Source organism: Paramormyrops kingsleyae, chromosome 3 (assembly GCF_048594095.1).
Source record: "Paramormyrops kingsleyae isolate MSU_618 chromosome 3, PKINGS_0.4, whole genome shotgun sequence".
Lineage (NCBI taxonomy): Eukaryota > Metazoa > Chordata > Actinopteri > Osteoglossiformes > Mormyridae > Paramormyrops > Paramormyrops kingsleyae.
The window spans coordinates 31,260,505-31,288,200 of NC_132799.1; the positions used below are offsets into that span (position 1 = coordinate 31,260,505).

General features: G+C 47.4%; 2 protein-coding genes across 2 annotated transcripts in view; both read right to left on the reverse strand.

The window, feature by feature from the left end:
* Positions 1-14,309, reverse strand: part of ano2b (anoctamin 2b) — a 43,837-nt gene extending 29,528 nt beyond the window's left edge. Inside the window, exons 1-13 of the mRNA XM_072710143.1 lie at positions 14,213-14,309; positions 13,147-13,319; positions 12,380-12,421; positions 11,729-12,058; positions 8,606-8,704; positions 8,260-8,414; positions 7,595-7,649; positions 7,183-7,234; positions 5,934-5,989; positions 5,083-5,127; positions 4,636-4,700; positions 4,396-4,530; positions 3,980-4,140 (exon numbers count right to left, since the gene is read on the reverse strand). Of these exons, the coding sequence (XP_072566244.1) occupies positions 3,980-4,140; positions 4,396-4,530; positions 4,636-4,700; positions 5,083-5,127; positions 5,934-5,989; positions 7,183-7,234; positions 7,595-7,649; positions 8,260-8,414; positions 8,606-8,704; positions 11,729-12,058; positions 12,380-12,421; positions 13,147-13,319; positions 14,213-14,243 (1,399 nt within the window). The 5' untranslated portion in view covers positions 14,244-14,309. The remainder of the gene's footprint in view (positions 1-3,979; positions 4,141-4,395; positions 4,531-4,635; positions 4,701-5,082; positions 5,128-5,933; positions 5,990-7,182; positions 7,235-7,594; positions 7,650-8,259; positions 8,415-8,605; positions 8,705-11,728; positions 12,059-12,379; positions 12,422-13,146; positions 13,320-14,212) is intronic.
* A 1,378-nt stretch (positions 14,310-15,687) lies between these two features.
* vwf (von Willebrand factor) overlaps positions 15,688-27,696 on the reverse strand; it is a 33,011-nt gene continuing 21,002 nt past the window's right edge. Inside the window, exons 33-52 of the mRNA XM_023800133.2 lie at positions 27,646-27,692; positions 27,138-27,315; positions 25,661-25,884; positions 25,143-25,335; positions 24,268-24,612; positions 23,427-23,647; positions 22,975-23,077; positions 22,354-22,425; positions 22,100-22,204; positions 21,130-21,335; positions 20,893-21,042; positions 20,663-20,782; positions 19,885-20,065; positions 19,530-19,570; positions 18,793-18,909; positions 18,434-18,532; positions 17,753-17,881; positions 17,108-17,147; positions 16,734-16,831; positions 15,688-16,258 (exon numbers count right to left, since the gene is read on the reverse strand). Of these exons, the coding sequence (XP_023655901.2) occupies positions 16,067-16,258; positions 16,734-16,831; positions 17,108-17,147; positions 17,753-17,881; positions 18,434-18,532; positions 18,793-18,909; positions 19,530-19,570; positions 19,885-20,065; positions 20,663-20,782; positions 20,893-21,042; positions 21,130-21,335; positions 22,100-22,204; positions 22,354-22,425; positions 22,975-23,077; positions 23,427-23,647; positions 24,268-24,612; positions 25,143-25,335; positions 25,661-25,884; positions 27,138-27,315; positions 27,646-27,692 (2,861 nt within the window). The 3' untranslated portion in view covers positions 15,688-16,066. The remainder of the gene's footprint in view (positions 16,259-16,733; positions 16,832-17,107; positions 17,148-17,752; positions 17,882-18,433; positions 18,533-18,792; positions 18,910-19,529; positions 19,571-19,884; positions 20,066-20,662; positions 20,783-20,892; positions 21,043-21,129; positions 21,336-22,099; positions 22,205-22,353; positions 22,426-22,974; positions 23,078-23,426; positions 23,648-24,267; positions 24,613-25,142; positions 25,336-25,660; positions 25,885-27,137; positions 27,316-27,645; positions 27,693-27,696) is intronic.

Consider the following 27,696-nt stretch of genomic DNA (forward strand, 5'->3'; position numbering starts at 1 on the left):
CTCACACACCAGTCACTCACACACCATTCACTCACACACCATATACTCACACACCATATGCTCACACACCATACACTCACACACCAGTCACTCACACACCAGTCACTCACACACCATATACTCACACACCAGTCACTCACACACCATATACTCACACACCATACACTCACACACCATATACTCACACACCATTCACTCACACACCAGTCACTCACACACCATTCACTCACACACCATACACTCACACACCATACACTCACATACCATACACTCACACACCATTCACTCACAAACCATACACTCATACACCATTCACTCACACACCAGTCACTCACACACCATACACTCACACACCATTCACTCACACACCATACACTCACACACCAGTCACTCACACACCAGTCACTCACACACCATTCACTCACACACCATATACTCACACACCATACACTCACACACCATACACTCACACACCAGTCACTCACACACCAGTCACTCACACACCATACACTCACACACCATTCACTCACACACCAGTCACTCACACACCATTCACTCACACACCAGTCACTCACACACCATACACTCACACACCATTCACTCACACACCATACACTCACACACCAAACACTCACACACCAGTCACTCACACACCAGTCACTCACACACCATTCACTCACACACCAGTCACTCACACACCATACACTCACACACCATACACTCACACACCAGTCACTCACACACCATACACTCACATACCATACACTCACATACCATTCACTCACACACCATACACTCACACACCATTCACTCACAAACCATACACTCATACACCATTCACTCACACAACATACACTCACATACCATTCACTCACACATCATTCACTCACACACCATACACTCACACACCATTCACTCACAAACCATACACTCATACACCATACACTCACACAACATACACTCACATACCATTCACTCACACACCATTCACTCACACACCATTCACTCACAAACCATACACTCATACACCATTCACTCACACAACATACACTCACATACCATTCACTCACACATCATTCACTCACACAACATACACTCACATACCATTCACTCACACACCATTCACTCACACACCATTCACTCACAAACCATACACTCATACACCATTCACTCACACACCAGTCACTCACACATCATTCACTCACACACCATACACTCACACACCATTCACTCACAAACCATACACTCATACACCATTCACTCACACAACATACACTCACACACCATTCACTCACACACCATACACTCACAAACCAGTCACTCACACACCATACACTCACACACCATTCACTCACACACCATATACTCACACACCATATACTCACACACCATTCACTCACACACCATATACTCACACAACATACACTCACATACCATTCACTCACACATCATTCACTCACACACACCATACACTCACACACCATTCACTCACAAACCATACACTCATACACCATTCACTCACACAACATACACTCACATACCATTCACTCACACACCATTCACTCACACACCATTCACTCACAAACCATACACTCATACACCATTCACTCACACAACATACACTCACATACCATTCACTCACACATCATTCACTCACACAACATACACTCACATACCATTCACTCACACACCATTCACTCACAAACCATACACTCATACACCATTCACTCACACACCAGTCACTCACACATCATTCACTCACACACCATACACTCACACACCATTCACTCACAAACCATACACTCATACACCATTCACTCACACAACATACACTCACATGCCATTCACTCACACACCATTCACTCACACACCATTCACTCACAAACCATACACTCATACACCATTCACTCACACACCATATACTCACACACCATATACTCACACACCATATACTCACACACCATACACTCACACACCATTCACTCACAAACCATACACTCATACACCATTCACTCACACAACATACACTCACATACCATTCACTCACACACCATTCACTCACACACCATTCACTCACAAACCATACACTCATACACCATTCACTCACACAACATACACTCACATACCATTCACTCACACATCATTCACTCACACAACATACACTCACATACCATTCACTCACACACCATTCACTCACACACCATTCACTCACAAACCATACACTCATACACCATTCACTCACACACCAGTCACTCACACATCATTCACTCACACACCATACACTCACACACCATTCACTCACAAACCATACACTCACAAACCATACACTCACACACCATTCACTCACATACCATTCACTCACACACCATTCACTCACACACCATTCACTCACACACCAGTCACTCACACACCATATACTCACACACCATATACTCACACACCATATACTCACACACCATACACTCACACACCAGTCACTCACACACCAGTCACTCACACACCAGTCACTCACACACCATACACTCACACACCATTCACTCACACACCATACACTCACACACCATTCACTCACACACCATACACTCACACACCATTCACTCACACACCATATACTCACACACCATACACTCACACACCAGTCACTCACACACCAGTCACTCACACACCATTCACTCACACACCATATACTCACACACCATTCACTCACACACCAGTCACTCACACACCATTCACTCACACACCATACACTCACACACCATTCACTCACACACCAGTCACTCACACACCATATACTCACACACCATACACTCACATACCATTCACTCACACCATTCACTCACACACCAGTCACTCACACACCAGTCACTCACACACCATTCACTCACACACCATTCACTCACACACCAGTCACTCACACACCATATACTCACACACCATACACTCACATACCATTCACTCACACCAGTCACTCACACACCAGTCACTCACACACCAGTCACTCACACACCATTCACTCACACACCATTCACTCACACACCAGTCACTCACACACCATACACTCACACACCATTCACTCACACACCATTCACTCACACACCAGTCACTCACACACCATTCACTCACACACCATATACTCACACACCATTCACTCACACACCAGTCACTCACACACCATATACTCACACACCATACACTCACATACCATTCACTCACACCATTCACTCACACACCAGTCACTCACACACCATTCACTCACACACCATATACTCACACACCATATACTCACACACCATACACTCACACACCAGTCACTCACACACCATACACTCACACACCATTCACTCACACACCAGTCACTCACACACCATACACTCACACACCATACACTCACACACCATTCACTCACAAACCATACACTCACACACCACACACTCACACACCACACACTCACACACCATTCACTCACACAACATACACTCACACACCATACACTCACACCATTCACTCACACACCATTCACTCACACACCATACACTCACACACCATACACTCACACACCATTCACTCACACACCATACACTCACACAGGCACACCTATGGGCAAGGTTAACTCCAGTTAACCTTAATTAAATGTTTTTGGACCGTGGGGGGAAACCGGAGTACCCAGAAGAAACCCGACGAGGAAACTGGGAGAAATAACAAACTCTACATACATGGAGCCATGGTGAAGACTCAATGTCTGGTCCCAGCACTGTGGGGCAACAGTGCTAACCACTGCATCACCGTGCCACCCACATCACAACCACAGTGACCTTACATATAGACAATGTGACTAATCTCCCAGTCACAATGGAATAGGTCACATGGTACAGGATGATTCAATCGGCAATCAGCCATAAACTCACAAGCACACACACATGCAGAATCTCCATGCATGAATTCGGCGGTGCGAGTAGCCCCCAGGGGGGCCTGCTCCTACCCCACAGGGACATGAAGATGGCGAAAAACACGGTGGCGGGGTTGTCGAAAAGGTGGCTGGCCCGAGCCGTGCTGCACGCGCTGCTCAGCTTCCAGAAATCGCAGGTGATGTCGCACAGCGGGCACATGGTGAAGTTCTGCCCCTCGTCGCACATCTCCATGCTGGGGGGCAGGGGGGGAGACAGGGTCACATAACTGGGCCACCCGTAAAAACAGGCCTGATTTTTTTAACAGGGTACTTTTTAATCAAAGTGGCTTCCAAGAGATAAGGTTTCCTACTTATGTGTGCTCCCTGGGATTTGAACCCACAACCTTCCAGTTATTAGTGGCTCTATTTGTTGAGCTCCAGGAACACATAATGATGGGACCAATCAGAGACCGTCTCACATACGCGCACCTGGCAGGACCAGCGGGTACCTGGGCACGTCGGTGTCCACAGTGGCACAGCCATAGAAGAAGACGATGACGCCGACCAGTGAGGCGGGGATGAGCAGCTGGGTGTAGACCCCAAGCCAGGCAAAGTACAGGCCGATCTTCTCCCCAAAGTACTTCCTGAAAGACACAGGGCAGCCAGGACAGTCAAACAGCGCCTGGTCCCCAAGGCGTCTGTGCTTACTGCACACTGCAGAGGTGAGTCGATGCCTAATGCCACAATACCTTATAAGATCTACAGGCTGGTACTTGTAAAAGGCTCCATATCTTGCCCATTCATCATGCAAGAGCTGGGAAGACAGGAAAATGACCATTCAGAAGTATTATTATTATTCGTCAATACACCCGGTATAGACAGTGTTGGGCATTTCAGGTCCAGAAAGTACAAATCCAGACCGGGATTTTGTTTCAACCAACCAGTCGAGTATGAAGAGTCATAGTCACAGAGTACTCAACCTGTTGGTAGAAACAAAATCTTGGTCTGGATTTGTACTTTCTGGGCCTGAAATGCCCAAAACTGGGTATATTACAAAGCAGTGCTCAAGCTTCTTAAAGGAAAGCAAGGAAATATCTGTGAAATACTATGCTTAGAAGTAATGGATCTACTACTCGATGTAGGCAGACTATTAGATGAGCATGTTTGATAGCATGACCTCATGTAGTGCCACTGACCTGTCTGTCATTTTTTTGCTCCTCTCCGGTGTCCTTAAAGTCACCCTGTGAAGCAGAGACAAGCGGGTGAAGAGGAGCTCCGCCCATTTCATGATTAAAGGTACAGAATATAAAGTAATTGTACACAACTTTGAATCTCCGTGGAACATTGTTTTGTCCACGCTGACTGCTGATCTGCATATTGTATATATCACTCTCTGTACTTCTTTTTTGTGACAATTTATTGTTTTTAGAGAAGAAAATCAATGCAAAGTACAACAGACGAGCTGGATATTATAAAAAACAGAAACGCACTAAACTAAGGAAAGACAAACAAGGCAGGTCATGCTGGAGGTGTGACAGAACACACAGGGATATCTCCCCGTACGTACAAAGCAAGTGCATCATCAGCAGAAGTATAGTTAGCTCAAAAATAATTCTGAATAGCTCTTCGTAGTCCTGTCCATCTTTTCACTGTGGACAGGTCAGAACGATCCAGTATCTTCTATGTCTCATACTCATCATAATCATTCATTCTGCAATTCCTCTCTGCACCTTATATTCCAGACTCTCATATAGAAATCTGCAAGCAACCATAATTTGTATTCCTGTATTTATAATTTATTGTCCATCCATTCATCTTTTAGACCCGCTTGTCCTGTGCTGGGTCATGGAGGGTCCAGAGCCCATCCCAGAATCTATGGGTGCAAGGCAGGGAATAACCCAGGGCGTGGCGCCAACCCAATAATTTAGTTATATATATTTATTGTATTTGAATAATTTGAATTTACTTGCACTAACTGACTGCTCTGTATCTATATTCAGCACAATGACAAAAAAAGTTAACTCTAGTCTAAAAAAAGTTAACTCACATCATGCAAGGGGAAGGCTGAGTCATAGACACCTTTAGCTATTAGCGTGGAAACCCCTGGAAGAGAAAGAAAAAGGTAAATTCCTGTACCACATGCCACACATACACTACCCCCCTCCCCCCCCCCCAAAAAAAAAAACAATTTCACCTAGTCACTGCAGAGCAGAGATCCTGCTTGGGTCATGTGTACAGAATTGACAGAGCGTCAGTCAGAGAGACGGAACCAGTCCTCTTAGGGATGACATTAACACGTTAGCGATTAACCCACAATAATGAGGACAATTCATAAGCAGAGCGGCAGGGACTGAGCTCCCTAAGGGGCCCCCAGCTCCAGCCCAACCCTGGAATTGAGTGACCCACTTTACTCACACTGGAAGAGGGACTGCACCAAACAGGGTTAGCATGTAGCTTAGCCATCGTGCTTGTAATATCATTAGCATGCATCTCATTCTAATAAAAGGCTAGGTGTGTGTGTGTGCGTGCATGTGCGTGTAAGAGAGGGCTAGTCCATCCCAAAAGACTGAGTCAGGTGCAAATTCGGGTTAATTTTATCCCACCTAATGTTTCTTTTTGCTGGGCATTTATAGAGTACCTCCCCGATTAAATCCAGGCCTGAGAGAGGTGTTTGACTGTCACCTTTGCCCTGAGTTGTTTTGTTTGGTCTTTCATTCCCAGAAGAAACACCCCTGTTTTGGACACGTGGTTCACCCTTCCCCCTGAAAACAGGAAATACCACGTATAAAGGCAGGGTGTTTCCCTTCCCGAATCCCACGTGCTGCACAGTCTTGTCCTTGAGCTGAGCCGGCTTTCCCACACTGGCGCTGAGCTCAGCGACACCCGTCCGTGCCCCTGGGGGAGGGGGGAGGAGGTGCTTGCTCGCCGCTGACACGCGGCAGGGCCGCTCCGTCGCCATATGGACCCGGCACACACAGACATAAGGTAAGGAGGGGGACACGTCCTTCAAGGCTGACTGGGTGTTAAACCCTGCCGCATGTGGGAATGTGTGGGGTAGCTGGGCGGGGGGGGTGGATACGCACATTAAACCCACGTTCAGCAAAGGCTTCCTCCCATACCGCCACCCTGCTGGCGATTCTTCCACTTCACGGTGCCGTCCAAGGTGCCATATGGTGGAGGCTGTCAGACCACCCGGTCCTCCCAACCCACTCCCCCCACCCCTTTCCTGTCCCCCCCCCCTCCCCCCACTCGGGATTCCAGGGAGTTCCTTGGAGAAGTACGAGTTCAGTGCTTACCCACAGACTGGCATGCCCGCACACAGGAAGTACGCCTCAGGATCTCGTAAACCTGGGAATGGGGGGGGGACAAGCTCATGAGAGCACTTCCTTAAAAGTGGGCAGAGACCCCCCTCCCCCGTGAGAGATGTCTGGCGACACATATTACCACACTCCCCCGTCTGAAACATAGCAAGCTAACATGAGAAAAACTATCCAGCACTGTGCAGCCATGTGAGGTTGCAGATACTGTTACAAAGGGCTCCAGTTCACAGAATAAAAGACATATCACTACCATTCACATTTCTTTATTTAGCAAACGCTTTTGTCCGCAGTGACAGTACCACCAGTAACCAATATATTCCATAATTACACACAGAACATTAGGATGAGGATTAGGTGAATGAAATGACACGACTATACAGGAACTTACTATTCGACTGCGTGTCGTATTGTCAAAAAACGTGTCCTTCTGCTTGATGTTGTACCTACCCAAAGTGAAAGGGAAAAATGAAGGAAGGTGGCCATTTTAAATGGTGTCACAATCAGCATGTCACCATGAGCCCCAGACCCTTCAAAGCGAGCTGTTTACAAGGAACAATAGCATTCTAACCCAAGTCATTGGACACACATGGACATGAATGAATCCCCCCCCGAGCGATGAGAAGGGTTGGCCTGCCTCTGGCCTTACCAGACTGTGGAAGGCTCTGCTCATTTCTGCTGGAGAGATGGCATTCAGCTCCACCTCTCCTCTAAAGAATTAATAAGCTGCACAACTGAAGAGGCCATTTTGGCCTAATTTTACTCTCCAATTCATCGCTAAAAACTTTCTGTCAAGTAGAGGCTGGTCTCCTATGAAACGACGAGGCTGACTCCTGTGATGAACCAAGAGACGTCCATCGTCTTTGTTACATTGGATGTTTTTCTTCAAATCAGCGAAGCACCCCGTGACTTTCAAAAGTAATTTGTCATTACTTGGGGCTGACAAAATCCCACACCATGTTTATCGACAGAAACGTCAGGCATTCTCAAAGACGGCTGTGGCCCTCAGGACCCAGAGCACTAAGTCCTGTACCGAGCCACGTTGGAGATACTCACAGGTGTAGCTTGTCCCGGGAGAAGGAGTGTGAGAGGAACTTGGTGCGACTCTGGCCCATTCCATGGGGCACTTTGGGCTGGAATGGCTGGTTGAGCCTGCGCCAAAATGCATCCATTTTCCCAGAAATCCCACTTCCTTCCTTTAGCTCATAGCTCTAAAGGAGCCCAAGAAAAAGCATTGGTTTTAGAATAAAAGTTGAAAAAGGATTAGGTTAGTTGTAGTTTATTAGTTGCACAATAACTCCCCGTTCACATCCTCAAAGGACAGGCGTTGTACGGAGAAGGCAGTACGTGTTCGTTGCCATGATGCATCAGAAGTTCATGATAAATGTGGAAGAGCTCTCACCGTCTTTGTGGGCAGCTTAATCTTCAGAAACTCAGCCTCCCGGCTCAGCACCTGCCAGGGGGCGTGGAGTCGAATGAACCCAACTCCTTGGACCTTGTGCTGCGAATAAGCGGAGGAGCAAGTCAAACACTCCAAATTGCAAAAGACGCAGAGTTCCTGCACGCACTCAAGCATTTCGACAGCAAGTGGTGCGTTTATGCATTGGGCAAATCAAACCATAACGCTTCTTTCCAGTCCAATACGAAGGACGGCAAAAAGTGGCTTCTGGAAGGTTAATTAGGATAAAATATTCCAATTAGCATTTTGATATCAGCAGGGGTAGCCAATTAGGTCGATGCTAGACCTGCCTGAGGTGGAGATGGAGATGGGGAAACTGAGCAGAGGTGACCTTTCAGGCTCTCCCAAAGACCCAAAAGAGGAAGTGACATCACCTGCTGTGATGAATCCTGCTCCTGACATTTTAGATAATTAACTGCAAGGAAGTGGAGGAAAGAGAGGGGTCTGTAGTGCTTAATCATCATGACGCAAAGTCTTGTCTTTAGCAGAGCAAATATTTGTCTTGACCCCTTCCAAACCTCCGATCTGGAGAACATACTCATTTATTGGCCTAAACATAACACAGTCATAACACTTTATCTTTTTATCAAAACACCAACAGCATTGTTTTTGATATTACTCTCATAATGCAGACATGCTGGACATAAACACATCTACTCCATGCCTCGTTCACGAAGGCATCCAATCCACACACACTTTCAAAAAAAGGGTGAAAATTTGTACCTTTGTTTGTCACTGGGGCTGTACCCTCAAGGGTCTGCCAATTATACTTGTTCCTTTTAAGGTACAGAAATGAACCGTGAGGAACATTTCTTTACCATTAAGGGTATATTAATGCTGTTTGTACCTTTGGGATGTTCATCATAGTCCATTTCTTTAACTTAAAAGGTACAAGTACCTACAGCTAAGAGTACAATTCGCAGACCCTGGAGGGTACAGCCCCAGTGACAAACAAGGGTACAAATTTTCACCCTTTATCTGAGAGTGTGTGTGCTAGCGCTCTACACAAAAACCCCTTTCTGTACCCAGACCCAGTTGTTTCATTAGCGTCGATCCATTCATTGATTCTCAGGCATCCGGCACCCATTAATGCAGATCTTTAAATTGATCCCTGCCTCTTGGGTTGACCCCGTAGTTCAATCGGCCATGAACTTCAACCCACGGTGGGTCAAACAAGCCCAGAGCGATCGCCCGCCGCGGCTCAAGTGACGGACGGAGGCAGCTGAGGGACGCGCATGCTGCTCGCAGTCCACGCACACGCCGCAGTCCTCTTCAATCAAACTTCACGTGCTGGTGAATAATTGAGCGGACCACGCTTCCATGTCACCAGACACCGGCCTCCTGGTGACACTTCAGAGCCATGGACCAACTGGGAATCCAGGGGTCTACATATACATGCGCTGAGACCACTCAAAGGATGTCCGCAAACTCAGGAAGCTTACTGATTTCCTAAATATCAGTGGGGGGGGGGTCAACAGTCTATAACAGCGGTTTAGCCTAAGGACCCTCATTCTAACTTGGTCATGACCCAATTTTAAAAAATTTTGAACCAAATTTATTTTACAGAAAAATTGTGCCGTAATAGACTATTGAGCGTAATTCAGTAACAGTTGCCATCACGCACTATTTAAGATAATTATTGTTAAAATTATAATAATATATAAAAAAACAAAAACTTTTTTTGTTCGCATTTTTTTTGGTTTTAACCACATGCTTCGCATCACAATAAAAATTATCCTGTGACCCACTTTTGGGTCTCAACCCAACAGTTGAGAAACAGTGGTGTAGAGCCCTGTGCACCTAACCTAAGCGCGTTAATCCCGGAATATAAAGGGAAGCAGCGTCTCAGTAGCGCCATTTATGAACAGAGCCGTCATCTTGTGCCCTCAGTACCTCCTCAGTACCTCCTCAGCACCTCCTCAGTACCTCATCAGCACCTCCTCAGTACCTCCTCAGTACGTCTGGCACAAAAAACAACAACTGTCCACCCAGGACTTCTAGTTAGTGTGATTCCCATTATGCTAGTTCTCTGGGGGGGGGGGGGGGATAATTCAATCTCATGTCCCTTGATCTTCGGCCATCTTTGTTTATGATGCTTTACTGCTGAACACAAGTTTGTGCTTTGTTATGATTGGTGTGTAGCCACGCTTTATTTAGTCAAACACCCAAAAACCTTCCCTTTTTCCATTAGCGTGGCTACAGTCATATATGTGCTGTCCAGTTTCAGTTAACATGTAAACAGGACCTCGGCCATGAGATTCTTGGTTGCGCCTGCTGACCATCAGCCTAAAATGCACCACTGGATGCAGATATGTCTGGAACCTTAGCGATGTCTCCCCTGCACTGCACCGCACACCCCCTCTGGAATATACTACTCTGTGACATGCTACTGCTGTGGAACAACAAATAATCCCTTCAACCAATACTGAGAAATATTTAGCCATTCAAAAAATGTCTGCAATGAAAAACACAAATACTGCTTCACTGCCATTCGTATTACAGGAGTTAATCCAAAAGCATGCATGCATTTTCCTTCACAACACATAAACTCTTTATCTTACTGGACATCCGTGGCTAGATTACAATTTTACATTTCCAACTGGTTTATTTAGCAGATTACAATTCTACTAAGTCACAAAATAGAGTATAAGCAAGTCTTTGCAAGCAACTTGTAACATTAGTGTATAAATTGTCGATAAGGCAATTATGTAGCGATCATCAGCCAAGAGGGCTATTCTATTGGCATGCAGAATATTAAGGTTGGACGCTCGAAAAATCAGGTCAAGCAGTAAAACTACGGAAAAAGAGACCTGAGTTCTAAAAATGTTCCCATAAGGCAAAGATGCCATGTAGTTGTGAAATTACAAGACTACCACTGGGAAAGTGAATCTGGGAAACTGCCTATTACCAGCACAGACTCTACTGGTAACCCTGCCAAAAAGGACAACCCTGACCAGTAGTTCACAGCAAAGAAGGAGCACGCGCAAAATCCTGCCACTTGCGCGGACAAGACCTGTGAGTGACTGACGGTTCCTGCACTTGGATCAACCCAAAGGTTTTACTTACTTCTTTGTCCCGTTCAATCTCGAGGCCAGCATCTATCAGGTTTGCTTCAAACTCCTCCCGGATCATGACTTTCTCCTCTTCTGCGTGGTCCACCGCTCCAAACTCCACCGCCACCTCAGGCTCCGTCTTCACTTTCTGCGCATCCTTCTTGCCGGCAGAGACGGGAAAACTGCCGTTAGATATGATGGATAATCGGTGCTGACCCGGGGAGCCGCGGACGGACGACCGTCTCCGGTAATGGTACACGAGGACGTAATCCACTTTCCTCTTCCCATCGTTGAAGTACAGACCGTTCCTCGTCTCCTGTAGAGATTCCACTGTGTTGGCCCCCTGCGGGAAGAAACACGCAACAATAAAGCGGGCTATTTATTTAGCAATTAACACATTTTGTTATAAAGTAAGCTGCAACTTTCGGGGTTTAAAATGGGGCGGCAGGGAGAAAAAGTGTTCAAAGTGTTCTGGTTCCAAAATGAACTAACAAAGTTTCCGCTTCTGAAATTCAAAGTGCGCTTCATGCGTGATAGATTAAGTTTCACAAATATCCTGTAACTTGAAAGATGCCTCAGTCACGCAAATACAAAACCTCTTACATCAGTGTTTATGACATCGCACGAATAACTGTTACTTAATTCCAAAGCACAGGGTACTTACTCGCATTTTGTCTTCGCTTCTCGCATGCGGCATGTTACTGCTCTTTAAAACAAAAAAGGAAAATAATAATAAAGACGTTATTCGCCCGCTGCGCAAGCACTGACGGGCGCAGTCAGTGCACGTCCGTACTGCATCCACCCAAAGAGTGAGAACAATCCATATCTCAATCAACTGATGCTTTATCCCCTCTACAATGCATGAAACCCATCTGCTCGCCCGATTTTGGCGCTGCGCTCCGCTGACTGGGCTCCTTGGCGCGAGCGCAACAAAGGATCGCCATAGAAACTTCGCTCGTGATTCGTCATTGTCTAATTCGGAGAACAAAGAAGCACCTGTGCAATTTAAGCAGGTCTTAAAGGTGGATCACTTTAGACACATTAGTCCGGTGTAAAACACTGGCCAAATCGAACAAAATGGCATCTGAATATTGTAGATCAGATGGAATACGCACGGAGCATAATGAGTACTGCAACACTTCATCAATGAGCCCATTCTCTCTCCCAACTGGCTAAAATTAGCTGTGCAGTATATTTTTAAATGACATAACAATTTTATTCTCAGGCATGGCAGTGAAGCTATATTAACACATCAAATGAAGTATACTTAACATTTGTCTTTTTTGCATTTGTTTAAAATATCCATTTTGCATGGAGACGAGAACCGTGCGTTTTCTTTTAGTTAAGTTTGGCAAAAACACGAAGGTACATGCATAAAAATGTAAGGCCAGATGATCATCAGGAACTTCGCTTCAGTTTCTGTGTACTCACTGATTCGGATTGTTCCTCAATGTAGTCTGGAAGGTCGAACACTCCGGTGACCGTGTCGAAATCCAGCCCGGAGATTTCTCTTGGAATGCCAAAGAATCGGTCGCTATGGATCGAGGAAGACTCGCTTATGGCAGTGGTGACTTTAACTCCCACCGCTGCTCCATGCTGTGTTTCTATAAAAAATACAAAACATGCATTGCATTTATTTTTTTCCTCTTGTTTTCTTTTGGATAAAAGGTTGGGTTTTGTGAGTGAACCTTTGCATTAGCCTGGCCATGTGTCAGCAAATCTTCTCCACCCACTTCGTTTCAGCACCATGGACAGATAGAGTCCATTCTGTCACATTCACAGACGATTAAAGTAATCTTTATTTACACGGATCATATTACCACACACTTAAGTTTATCAACACAATATTTTGCTATAGAATAAGAGGTCGTGTTTTGCGTCACAGTTTACGGGAAAGTTTATTTTGACGGCTCGCTTCATATGCGGAGGTTTGTATTAAACAAAAATCCATATTTTTGTATATAATATTACGGGAAAATGCCGTCCAAAACACATAAAGAAAAACAACTCTCAGTAAGTGATCCCATACCTAAATAATAAACTTCTTGCCAAGCTACAATTAAGGTCCTTTGCAAGTCATGTCTTTGACCTCAGTTGTCCAGGTGAACAACACAGAATACAGTGTTACATGTTAGTGTTAAAAGAAGATAATACGATTAATTGTATATGTTTACGTGTTATTTTCATATATTCAGTTATATTCATATGTATTATATATGTATGTGTACACACAAACAGGAAATAATACTTGTTATATGTGAGAAAAGGCTTCCACTTTTGAAGTTGCGCTTAAATGCTATAAATAAACAATTCACTCTGAAGAGAGGCGCAACAGTTGTAAACGAGCAGGGCGTCTGATTACCGATTACCCAACTTAGTGCAATCGACTCGCTCTATCCGGGGCACAATTACATTTAAAAAAAAGATTTTCCGAAGGCGATCAGCGTAAAAAAAGGCCAGCTTCCAAAAATTGCTCAAAAGAGGGTGACCCACTTACCATTGCCCGGGGCTCTTCTGTTGTCTGCCATGCTGAGTGGAGATACGGGTGAGAGGACGTGGGAGAGCCGCCGCAACGAGCAATCCGCTCAAGGAGTCTGTAGGGCTTAATTTAAGGGCGGCTGCGGCTGCTTGCTAGAGAGTTTACAGCCAGGCCAGATTTCCAGTGCTTGCCCTTAATGCACCTGTTGACTCATTTTAAACTTTGGTGGACGACAGTTTAATAATATGATCGATATCGTATGAGATATTGCGGGGGGAGGGCAACTTAGCAATTTACATGTTCTATTTTTTGGTGGGATGCATGAAGCCAAATTAAATATTTCCCCCGCCCCCGGCCCTTATACCCCCGTTTAAAATTATAATACTGCGAAACCTATCTGAAAAATAATAATAAATAATAAACCTGAAACAGCAGTTGTATTATAAATATAGAGGATGATATATTTTTAAGAATTTCCTCTTTCTAGATTTTTTTTTTATTTAATGGATCTTAAACGCATTCCCTCAGTGTGAACTGCAGCGTCGTGCTGTTTTGAATCTAATGCGATGCACTGAGTCCTTTGAACCACAATCAACCCCCAGTACAAACATACGCGACCCAGCGCGTCTCTGCTGCATTGTTCCGCTCTATCTTCGGTTACCTTTCCGTGTGTAAATAAATCCGCCCCCCTCGAATAAAATATTAAAAAGCCTATCTTGTAATCGGGAAAGCCATTATCGTCCCTTGAGCCAGTCTTGCCTTGACTTGGCCCTTTAAGTACACAGACCACACTGGCGATGTTATGGCGATACAATGACGGGAAAAGCTCTCGTTGTAATTTTGTTTTCTTATACAAGGCAGATCAATACACAAGGTCTTATGCAAATTAATTGAAACAAACTGTCACACAGCCATGCATGCAGTGGCCCGGGACCTGGTGGTTTGCACAGGCATCCGGGCAGAGAGTACGCTGAGTGGATGGACACTGTGCCCACAGACTGGCAGATCTGCTCGGGTGGGGTTAGAGCTAGCTGTCTTTCAGATACTCTGGTTTCCCCCCATAGTCCAAAAACATGCTAAGGCTAATTGGAGCCACCAAATCCCCCATAGGCATGACTGGTGTGTGCGCCCTGTGATGGATTGCCCCCCCATTCTAGGTTATTCCCATACATTTTTTTATCAATCCACCAAGTCCTAAATCCAGACCACAAGGCGATGAATATGAATTGGTGTGACTATGATGTCCGTCTTAACTGCATATAGACTCGACTATTTTTTTCAATTAATCTGGACAGGGGAGTATTTTATTGAAAATGTCCCATACTGTAGGGGTTGCCAGACTGATGATGTCCACGGACCGGTTCATGTCGCACAAAAATACCACCGACCGGTAAAAAGACCATTGGATACTGATGGATCGTTCGGCAATTTAATAAGTTTGGTGGGGTGCATTTGACTCATCCGTAATCAAGAAATGAAAGTGGAGACAAAAAAAGGATAAACTGTGCCATGAGAACATGGTTTAATAGAGAAAAGCATCTTCCAGCCCAATACCTACTCTTTGGAATATTTACAAGCAAAAATCACATCGCTACTTGCTACCTTTGGTTTACAGTATTGACAAGTGTGACTAATACGTGGTATGTGGTTCCATGTGCTTGAAGCTGTTTTGTTTTGAAATGAATATTTTCTCAGTATGGCAAGGCAAAGCATTAAGTACAGTGGAATAAATCAGAATGGGATTATAAATATAGTCCCATAACTATATCTGTATGTCTGCGTGGACCAGTGGACACCGACAGTGTCAGATGTTAGCGGTGCCTGCTAGCTAGCTACTTCTCCCCCATCTGCCGGCCCTCCTCTTCAGTCTCCTCAGTGGTCTGGGCATCGCTGGGCCACACAGTCACACGCGGTGGCAGATAGAACCCGGTGCTGGAGCACGGTGCCGTTGGGGCAGTGCAGGGAGATGGTGAGGGCCTCGGTCGCCAGGGCGGAGCAGCACACGCACTGCCTCTCCATCACATCCCGCTCCAGCGAGAACATCGACTTGCTCTGGCACTTGCCCTGCAGAAGAGTTGGGTCAAAGTGGGAGGGTGGACAGAGAGGGAGAGGATGAGAGGGCAGGGAAGGAATGAAACCACTGGTAACAGGTCAGGACAAGACAGCTTCTGGCTAATTACCGTAGAAGTTAAAGGAAGCCATTTCAAAACTTATACCGAGTCATTTATTTTATTATTTTTAAAGATTAGCATGGGGATACAAAGGGGCGGGGCCACAGGTGCACTAATCCCAGCTGAAAGCTGATTGGCCCCCAGAATGCCCCTTCCCTTGTCACTCACCAATTCAAAACATATCATTGGCTAATAAGGTAGACCCCTCTGTATGAATTACGGCCCTTCTTTTGTTCCCCACGTTAAAAACACCCATAGATTTGCTTCTTGTTATAACTCTTAACATATAGGTCAGTATGCACGTCTCTTTTTTATGGCGGGCAGAGTGAAGGTCTGTTATGTCTCGTGTTGCGCGTCTGCACTCGCACCTCGCAGTACTGCAGCTGCAGGCGATCCTCAGACAGACAATTGTCCACTTTAATGTAGTTCAGGACTCCAGTGGTTTTCCTGCATTCTGGTTCTGTGCCTGAGGACAGAGAGTGCTCATTTAAACCCCCACACCCCAGAAAATGGGTAGGGTAGCCTGTCTCTAAATATAACACAGACCCCCCTCCCCCCCAACCTCACAATCGGCCCACAGAGAGCAGGCATACATTTGCGGGCATCCCAGCCTACACCCCCGTCTCCCATTGCTTTGTCAAAGGGTCACTTCTGGGACAGAACGGTGTCGAGAACCAGAGCCGTCGCAGGTAAACGCACAGGGGAGAGTGGAGGGGTGTCAGATGGGGGGAGTCCTACTCACACGTCTCGCAGCACGTGTCCCCAATCCTGCCGATTTTCCCCTGGGATGGGCGAAAAAACATAGAAATCAGACATGCACAGACACGGCGCCGCCTCAAGTCCGCGGGAATGGGCACCGTGGAAACGGCAGCAGCGAGCGCTTTTTATAACGCATGGTAACACATCTGTGCTGCCAGTTTAAACATGGAAGGCCAAAAAAAAGAAAAAAAACAAACAAAAAAAAAACGAGTCTGGTGAAGAGATATCCACCCACAGCTGATCAGCTTGTTTCCATGCACGAGTGACAGAAACTGCACTTTCTTACATAAATGTGCTCCCTCCCACTCGGCAGGGAGATGGGCATGGGATGTATGTTGCCCGTGAGCAACGGCATCAGTGATGCATGATTTGCAGCCTTTGCAGTGCGTGTCAGGGACGGGAGCCCCTTACAACAGAGCGCAACTAATGATGGCCGCAAAAGGGCTGCAGAATGTGAAATTACTGCCAAAGAAATAATTAAACGCATTAAAAATGCAGCACACCCCCAAGGGCCAAGAGTACCGGGATAGCCACTCTCTTTCATATACTGTCAAGGAAATGTATGGCAGCCTCAGTTTGGGATACGACCCCCCCCCCCCCCAGTGGAGGTAGGGAGTGTGGCCCGTACCCCCTCTTCCAGACAGCGACTCCGGTCGAAAGCGGGGCATCTTGTGATCTGCGTCTCAAGGACCAGCCCTCCGTTGCGGTTCTGGCGGCAGGAGTAGAGGGTGCAGCCGTCTTCGTAGGTCTCGTTGGCCTGGAGACAGGGACGCACACCAAGAACGTGGGCGGGGGAGGAACGGTCTCACTTCCAAGGATGGTGCCGTGCAAAAAAAAAAGGAGAAAAAAAAAAAGAACACAACAGATGCCGCCTCGGGTGCGCGGACACGTGCGACTGCGTTGCCGGCGAGATGTCTGAGGTGTGCCGACCAGTGCGTGCGATTTAACACACTTCGGTTTATTTGGCTTGCGATAAAGAAGCATTTTAAGGCACTGTTTCTCAACCTAGTCCTCGGGAACCCCCAAACAGTGCATGTTTTTGCACCCTCCCTGCTTCCAGCACACCTGTACCTGGTATTCGGTGCTTTTGATTGGCTGGGAGCTGGGAGGGAGCAAAAATGTGGACTGTTTGGTGGGTCCCCAAGGACGGGGTTGAGAAACACTGCTTTAGGGCACATGTGCACAGAGGCAGAGAGAGTGTCACTCGGAGGTCTTTGCACTCCAAGTCCACAGTGTGAGCCAGGAGGTTCCTGGTGCTGTGTGGGACATCCTGCCCCCGTGGGGTAAAATCGCATGGAGGGACCCTGACCTTGAGGCTCATGGTGATGCCACTGAGGCGCTTGACGGTGCAGGATGTGGCCACACAGCGACCGCAGCACGAGTCGGGGACTGTCTCCTTGGTGAAGCCCTGAAGATGTGAGCGGGAAGTTGGCATTTATAACCAGAACTGAGGTGGGAACGGTGAAGATGATGACAGGAATGAGGAGGAGAGAGACTTTGACGTGACCATGGATGGTAAGGATGGGATCAGTCCACACCTTTGGAAATGGTTGAACTAAATGACAACATTATAGTGAAGTTGATGATGATGATGATGACGATGATGATGGCGACGAAGATGATGATGATAATGATGGAGGTGTGGAAACAGGAAGTCTGGCGGGGAACCTCAGGACAAGATGAACATGTCATCTTCCTGCAAGAGAGGTGGAACTTCTTCAGAGCTCCTGGTTCCGATGAGCACTGACAACGTGTGCACAGATCCACCATGACCTCCTCACCAACCTGCACAATGCATCATGGGTAATATCACACTTAAAGGCAGCATTTAGAATGACTTTGCACTTTTATATTGCATATTTATTTTTTTATGTTGCTTTGTTCAAATGTATCACTGCAGTTCCCTTTTATGAGATCTGAACAAATAACCATGTAGTCTGGGCTTTGATCTGGGTTTTGACCCTCGACAACAAAGATTAGAACAAAGCTCCAACACCCAAATAGCGTGCCAAAAATGAAAAATATGATGTGATTTTTATCTATATCAAGTCGGTTATTTTACTGATAACAGAATAGAAAAATTTGGTGTATTTAAACCATACAGGATTGAGCATTAACATTAGCTGCCTGGGGTTAAGATGGGTTCAAATACAGGTCAGACATGGGGGTGTGAGTTTTCATGTCCAATCAAACAGTGAGACCCAGACAGCCCTGCTGAGCAATTGGCCTCCGGCTGATGCTGCGAGCCACAAGTAGTTGTTCATATTTTTTTTACCTACTGCAGTTTGTTCCTTGTTTTATGGAAGATTTCCTAGCAGGAATCAAATTACCCAGTCAGCAATTAGCACTAATCAGTCTCAGAGACTGTATAAGGACTCGATAAGCGTACTGAGAAGGTCTCTCACCCCGATAACGGTGTGATTCATCACACACACGTCCTGAGGCACTGGAATAAAAAACAAAAAGGGTCCATTTTAATTATTCACCTACCCTCTCATCCAAAGTTACTGCTTAGGCACTATGAAGATGCAATTAATATGCATGCAGCTCTCAGGAACAACCAATATAGCAAAAGACTTAAAGCTCATTAGAAACTTATTACACTTTACTTGAAGAGTGTTTTGCGTTCAGCCATGAGGTGAGAGAGGAAGGAATGTGGAGGTTTAAGGAGGAGCAGAGAGAGGGGCAGGAAGTGAATGCTGGGACTGGAACCAAGATGGCGGACAGGAAGCTGAGATGGGGGGGGGGGGGTGTTTGTACCGCAGTGACAGGAGGGGCAGCATTCGCCTGTGCTGCAGCGTAGCTCTGTGCCCAGTGGGCAGTGGGGGATGTCCATCTCAAGGCAGGACACATTGGCGCGCGAGATGAACACCTCGTCGTTGACCTTGACGCACTCATTAATCACGCACCTGTCCCAAGGTGAGCGCCATGTCTCCCCCACCTGTGCAGAGACATCAACTGACTGGACACGCCCTCCGTCACAAACAAGATTTTATACATCTGTACAACTGGATCATTCACTGGTGTGATCCAGGTTGGGTGAGCCAATTCACCAATAATAATAATAATCAGACATTGTTGCTGCTAATTGCTATTTTTATTCTTAACTCTCTTTATGTTCTATATCTATATTATATTCTTACAGTTTATATTTTATATCTGTACATTTTATTTTACTACATTTCATTCTTCGCTTCTATTTTTATTTTCGTATTCTATTTTATTCTCAACAGGTCGGGCACTGCAAATACATTTCACTGCATGTCGTACTATGTATGATTGTGTATGTATCCTCCTCAAAGGTATGAAGAAGGCTCCTCAACATAGGCCTTCACTAGAAATGCCAGTTGTACCACTTCAATTATCTGATACCTTTATCCAAAGCAATTTACAGTAGAGGGAAGGGCTACAATTAATGTGCACTCCCAGGATTCTGAACCTACGACCTTTGCGTCGTTAGCACGACGCTCTACTTGTTGAGCTACAGGAGCAGCAGTGCCATGGCGTTACAGGTAAATTGTCACGTGGGGAAGCTTACCATATGCAGGCGGCCACCGGAGACCATGTCACCCATGGGACTCCCTCGGGTTCCTTCCAGGCAGCTGGACTTCCGGCATGTTCCGCAGCACTCACCCTCCCTGTGGGAGTAGCTGCTGCCCTGGGGTCAAAGAGTAGGAGGGAGGTGACAGTCACCCGCAGAAGTGCTTGGAGATGGAGGTCACACACTGGATAAGGGTGGGGGGGTGAAAGTCCTGGGGTGTGTCTTACCAGCGGGCAGATCTGGTTGCAGACCTTGTCTGTACACTCTGCGAGGTGCAGGCCAGTGACCCCATCACGGTGTTCGGTACAGCGGCACGTCTTACAGGACTCCTCCCAGTGATTACCCACCTGATATACCACCCCCGACACCACACACACCTGGACACAGGAAAAGGTTAGTGGCTGTCATGTTTGGGACAGCTTTGGTGATGGGGATGGATGGATGGACAGAGGGGACAGGGTCACCTTGTCAGCGAGGCAGGTGACTTCGGTGCAGTCACAGTCGTTGGTGGCCGAGGAGGTGATGTACCCTGGGGGACAGGTGCGGGTGGAGTTGCGGCAGTTGCAGGTGCAACCGTAGGTCTCACAGCACTCCGTGGGCTTCGTGGTCAGCAAACGGTGGGGGGGGCAGACAGGTGGAGCCTGCTGGGGACATGCCTCCCTCTTACAGGCTGGAAAAAAAGGGAGACGGGGGCTGTGTCCGAATTCAGGGGCCGAATCCTTCGAAAGGCTGCATCTGAACACCAAATGTGTTACGGCGGCGTGACAAGGCTGTGTCCCCTTTCAAAGGCTCCTTCAAACGCAGCCTAGAAATGCGTTATTGTTTTGCCAAGATCCCAAGAATCATCGCGTGCACCTTTGAAGGACGCGGCCTACAAGGGCTACGAAAAATGTCCTTCGAAGGATGCCGCCCCTCAATTCAGACACAGCCAGAGACTGTCAGACATCTTGCAAGATTTGGGCAGCTCAGTCACCTTGAGAGGTGACATCATTTCACCGGGCCATTTGGATTTAACTGAATCCCGGTTTCGTGATTCGCCCATGTTTGTCCTTCTCTCTCTTTCACCACTCCTGGTAATCTGATCATGAAACCACCCTCCAGCTGCATCCTGTCCTTTTGCTTTTCCTAGCCTCTGGCTGAGCCAATCCGCATTTCTGTTCTTTTCTTTTGTTTTTGATCTTCATTTGTTGTTTGTTTGTTTTCCTTTTGTTCACATTCTCCATTTTGGTTAGGCCTGCCCTCTTATCCTTCCCGGTTTCAGTAAACCTGATACCTCACAAATAAAACAGTTTCCCAACATCCATGCCAGTGTCACGCACTTTTGTTTGCCACCAAAACCACTCCATGGACATGTGTAAGTAAACAAGCCCGTAACAAAGCAGAGACGCGTGTGTGCGTGCATAGCTTAGGGTGCGGTGGGGGGGAGGCACTCACCGCAATCGTAGATGGGCCGGCATTCGCCAGGGTTGCTGAGGACCACACTCAAGCCATCTTCACAGTGGGGGACTTGGGGGAGGTCACAGGTGACCAGATCACACACTGCAGGTAGATTATGGGGCGACCAGGTTAATGACCGGCACAGGATTCGGAGTGGAGACATAGAGAGCAATTCGATTGACCAGGATGAAGAGACAGGGTAGCAGAGTGGACGGAGAAGGACAGAGGACTTGGAGATCTGGAGAACATACCGCACTCATACTCCGGACAGCAGTGCGACTCCTTTTTTTCTCTCAGGACCTCGCAGGGGCCACAAACAGGGGCTGTGGAAAACCGGCCCCCATGTCTGCTGAGCATATATATATATACATACACACACACACACAGTATCTATAAGCGCCCAGGTCTTTAACAGTGCTCAGATGATTAAGGGACATGATCCAACACACAGATGGTGCTGTGTAGTCAACAGACTCAACAAGCACACACACACACACACACACACACACACACAGTATCTATAAGCGCCCAGGTCTTTAACAGTGCTCAGATGATTAAGGGACACGATCCAACACACAGATGGTGCTGTGTAGTCAACAGACTCAACAAGCGTATGACAGGTCCTTAATCTTCCTGTCCAGGTACAGCACTAGTAATGAGATGAAGTCCTGTGCTTTGTCATGGTTCTAAAGTGAATGAATAGGTCTGTAACTTACTGTCAGTATACAATATTGATCAAGGGGCGGGATGGGTCTTTAGTCATGTTGTTGGTGTGTAGTACACATGAAGCGAAGGGAGGTAATTGTTGAGTAATTTGAGTGTTTAGCCGCAGTGCTGAGGTATACATTACAGATAAGCCGGTGAGTCCTTACGTGTCTTGCGGTTACAGGGCTGAGCGGTGCAGTTTATCTGCTGGTTGGACAGACACATGCATATCTGACAGGGGTTATCAGGAGAAATCCAGGTATCCAGGAACTGGAAAAGGAAGAGAAAGAGCCAGTCAGACAAGGACAGAAGCTTCCTATATGCCTTGCTTCGTTACTTAATGAATATAACCTTCTAATGGTTTTGGCTATTGTTCTGAAGTGAATTTTTAACTGAAATGAACATATAAAACAGCTTGCTTTACGTAGCCGCATTGCTCATTGCATTCCTGTTGCATTACTAAAGCTAACCACAAGAGTGTGCCAATTCACCAACAATTGCTCAGTTAATCTTTAGATAATCTCTGCTGGTTACTTTCAAGTCCTTTGAAAAACCTTTGTTTTGTTTCCGTTTGATGGCAGAACTTGAAGCTTCTGTTAGCACGGGCTTATTTACTGACCCGGTGAGACCGTCCTCGCGAATCCAGGCACTGAGTGCATACGTCCGCACTGGCGCACACCCCCTCGTGCAGCACCAGTCCTGGGGGACAGAAGCAGCCCTCCATGGGCGAATCCATGCACAGGGAGCCATTGCGGGTCCTGTCACCGCCGGTGATGCGGCACTCTTCCGTACAGCCGGTGCGGCAGCTTTGGAATACCATGGTGCCGGGGCAGGGCATGGCTGGGAAGATGCGGGACACCCAGAGACCCAAATCAAACCAATGTTTGTTTGTCAAATGCACAACAGCTAAGCCCTAGATGCAGGCAATGGAGTGAGGTTCTCTGACAGCTCCCTATAGCAAGCAACAGAAATATATAAAGAAAATAAGTAAAATAGTAATCGTAAAATAGCAAAAATATTTCTTAAATCATTCAATCAAATAGAAACGTCAAAATGTGGAAACTGTCCATACTAAAAGCCTAATAAGTGTCGCTGCTTGCGTGCAGGGCTGGTGAACACGTGTTTTGACCGGCGCTACTTGTGGGTAGAAAGAATTACTAGTTTCCCTGAAGGCAAGAGTGAAAAGTTTGTGATTGGGATGGCAGGGGTCCTTGAGCATGGGTCAGTCCTTCTTGAGGCATCTATTTGGGCAGATGTCCTGGATATCAGGTAGGTTGGATCTGACAGTACACTGGCTTGTCTGATGAGAGCACCAGAGATGGCCGCAGCACTCAGAACCTCAGGGCTGTCCGTGTGGATTGGACCAGCACCTCTGAGACTGCCGCCACACCCAGCTCGATCACTGAGGCGTATGTCAAGACCATGGCGCGAATCTGTGTGCAAACGCGAATTTCTCTTACGGCAGAAGTCGCTGCTCCTCCAGTCGACGCAGACGCCCTGCATGCGGCAGAGGCGGGCGTAAGCCGACACCAGGTCGCACACCTCGTCACCGTGGCAGGCATTCTGCTGGCACAGCTCCAGGAAGGGCACAGGCGGCACAGAGGCGTGGCAGGCCGCGAAGGTGTCGGAACGCAGGACCTGGCAGCTGCTGGTGGCGGGGTGGGTGCACAGCTCGCTCCGGCGCGGCTGGCAAGGGGTCCCGTCAGCTCCGGGGAGGGTCCACTCCCGAACGAATGCCGTGCTGTCTGCCGTTAGTGTCCCGTCACGGAGAATTAGGTCGTTCTGTTCATCCTGGTCGCACTGACCTGTAGTGACAAGTAGGTGGCACGATGATTACGGAACTGCATTTGGAAAAATAGGAAATCAGGCTCTCATCTCTGCAGTTCATACCACCAGGAAATGTACTTGATTTTCCTGGGTGGCTCAGTGGGTAACACCACATACCTCCAGGGTTGTGGGTTCGAATCTTACCCCTGTGTGTGTGAGGAGTATGCATATTCTTACTGTTTTCCGCAGAGGAAACCTCTTTGGATATTCTGGTTTGCTGCGACAGTCCAAAACACACAGTGAGGTGAATCATTCTCTATAAATTGCCCATAGCGTGACTGTATGTATGATTGTGTGTCCAATTATGGGCTGGCATCCCCTCCAGGGTGACCCCTGTCTGGAATACACACTCATTGTTACCCTGTATTGGCAGATGGGTGACCTTTTTATGAAAACCAAATATAATGAGAAAACTAAATTAAATCTGTGACAAAGTACAGTGTGTCCCTGAGAAAGAGACAAACAGAATAAAGTGGAGCCCTTGTGACTGGTTGCTACAGAGACTTACCACAAAGCCCATAGGTATTGTTGGTCAACGTGGTGGGACTCAGCTGGATGGTGAACTCGTTGCTTCGAGGCGTGAACGCTACCACATAGTCCAGAGCCTCCAATCTCAGCTGGTGCATCACGGCCCCGTACTGAGTCACCTCCACCCCCTGAGTCCTCAGAGGAACGGCAACCGGGAGCCCATTGACGGTAACCTGCGGCACACATAGAGGCACCAATCTCAACCAAGCTCACTGATCTCTCAAATTAGGCATTTTCGCTAAAATGGAGGGAAATATATAAGTATGAGTGTCTTTGGAAGGTCTGAGCCTCACAGACACATTTTCATACACATCAATAGTGACTTATAGCAACCCATTTTCACAGCTGTAAGCAGCTAACTTACAACCTTCTTATTAACCAATGGTATGATTTGAATGAGAGGAGGGGGCAGTCCAAGGGCCAATCCCCTGTGGCTCCGCCCCTGTATACAACCCTGATTGGCCAGGTTGAAGGCTACATGCGAAAATCAAGGCCTACCGTCATATCATCCTTCAGCAACACAACCAGGTCTCCACTCTTAACCTCCATGGTTTTCATGCAGATCTGGTTCGGGGAGGTCTGGCAGGGCCCATTGTGCAGCAGAACCTCCACCCCAGCGGGTCCGTCGACTCGGAGCAAACTGTAGGAGCAGAACCCTTCGAGCTTCAAGGCTATCCCATCGAACGTCACCACGTGATTGCTTGAGCTTCCTATGCAGACGCCTGAGGGATTGTGGGAGAGTGAGACATACAGTCAGTGCAGTGACTGATGAATGAGAGATTACCATTTAAATCACCATACAAATTCTCCTAGAAATATTATCCTCTCAAAAAAATTGCATATATGTAAGTGATGCCAGCCCCAGCCCAAAGACCAGACACTCACCTAAACATACACACAACTGGACCACATGACCTATTCCAAACCTTATATGAATTTGACGGTGTGGTCAAGCTAAGAGGGGCAGTGGATGTGCTTGTAGTATATGGGAGGAGCCTATCTGACAGGGGAGGAGCCTATCTGACAGGGGAGGGGCCCAACCCAGTATTACTGAAACACCGGTTGCGGCCTGGATATGTGGGAGGAGCCTATCTGACAGGGGAGGGGCCCAACCCAGAATTACTGAAACACCGGTTGTGGCCTGGGGTATGTGGGAGGAGCCTATCTGACAGGGGAGGGGCCCAACCCAGTATTACTGAAACACCGGTTGTGGCCTGGGGTATGTGGGAGGAGCCTATCTGACAGGGGAGGGGCCCAACCCAGAATTACTGAAACACCGGTTGTGGCCTGGGGTATGTGGGAGGAGCCTATCTGACAGGGGAGGGGCCTATCTGACAGGGGAGGGGCCCAACCCAGAATTACTGAAACACTGGTTGTGGTCTGGGGTATGTGGGAGGAGCCTATCTGACAGGGGAGGGGCCCAACCCAGTATTACTGAAACACTGGTTGTGGCCTGGCCATGTGGGAGGAGCCTATCTGACAGGGGAGGGGCCCAACCCAGTATTACTGAAACACTGGTTGTGGCCTGGGTATGTGGGAGGAGCCTATCTGACAGGGGAGGGGCCCAACCCAGTATTACTGAAACACTGGTTGTGGTCTGGGGTATGAGGGAGGAGCCTATCTGACAGGGGAGGGGCCCAACCCAGTATTACTGAAACACTGGTTGTGGTCTGGAGTATGTGGGAGGAGCCTATCTGACAGGGGAGGGGCCCAACCCAGAATTACTGAAACACTGGTTGTGGTCTGGGGTATGTGGGAGGAGCCTATCTGACAGGGGAGGGGCCCAACCCAGAATTACTGAAACACTGGTTGTGGTCTGGGGTATGTGGAAGGACCCTATCTGACAGGGGAGGGGCCCAACCCAGTATTACTGAAACACTGGTTGTGGTCTGGGGTATGTGGGAGGAGCAGCCCCAGTGCTGCATTAATGGAACAGTGGGTGTGGTTTGTGACAGACGGACAGGGCGTGACTCACAGGGGCAGGCCCAACGGCAGCCGCAGGGTTCTGACACCTTGACGCTGTGCAGATTGTTCTTGCATACCGGCTTCTCCAGGCGCTCACAGTTTATTCGGTGGCTCTGGATTGTAACAGCCCCATTGGGGTGACACAGAAGGCTGTGGCACTGGTCGGCCAGGACCCAGGTGTCCCCAGGCTAAGACACACGGATACATGCATCACACACAAGCACCATGTGGAGATTCCCATCATCTATGTAATTAATGATGTCCACCAAAACATACACAAAAACTTATAGCAGAAAAAGTGTCATCTGATATTCACACACACACACACACACACACACAGAGCCAGGCCAGTAAGTTTAGACGAAAACAGGGGACAAAAACATTCAGTCTGTGACCTCGGTTTCCTCCAGGCACCAGGGGTATAATTAAAGCTGAAGGACCACAGTATAGCTGTGTGAGATCGATGTCACGCACCTTGGACACACACCCCCCCCCCCTCCATGGGCCCTTTTGCTCACCTTCCTCTGATTCCCATTGTCATCCACACACACCCCCGGGGGACCAGCTTG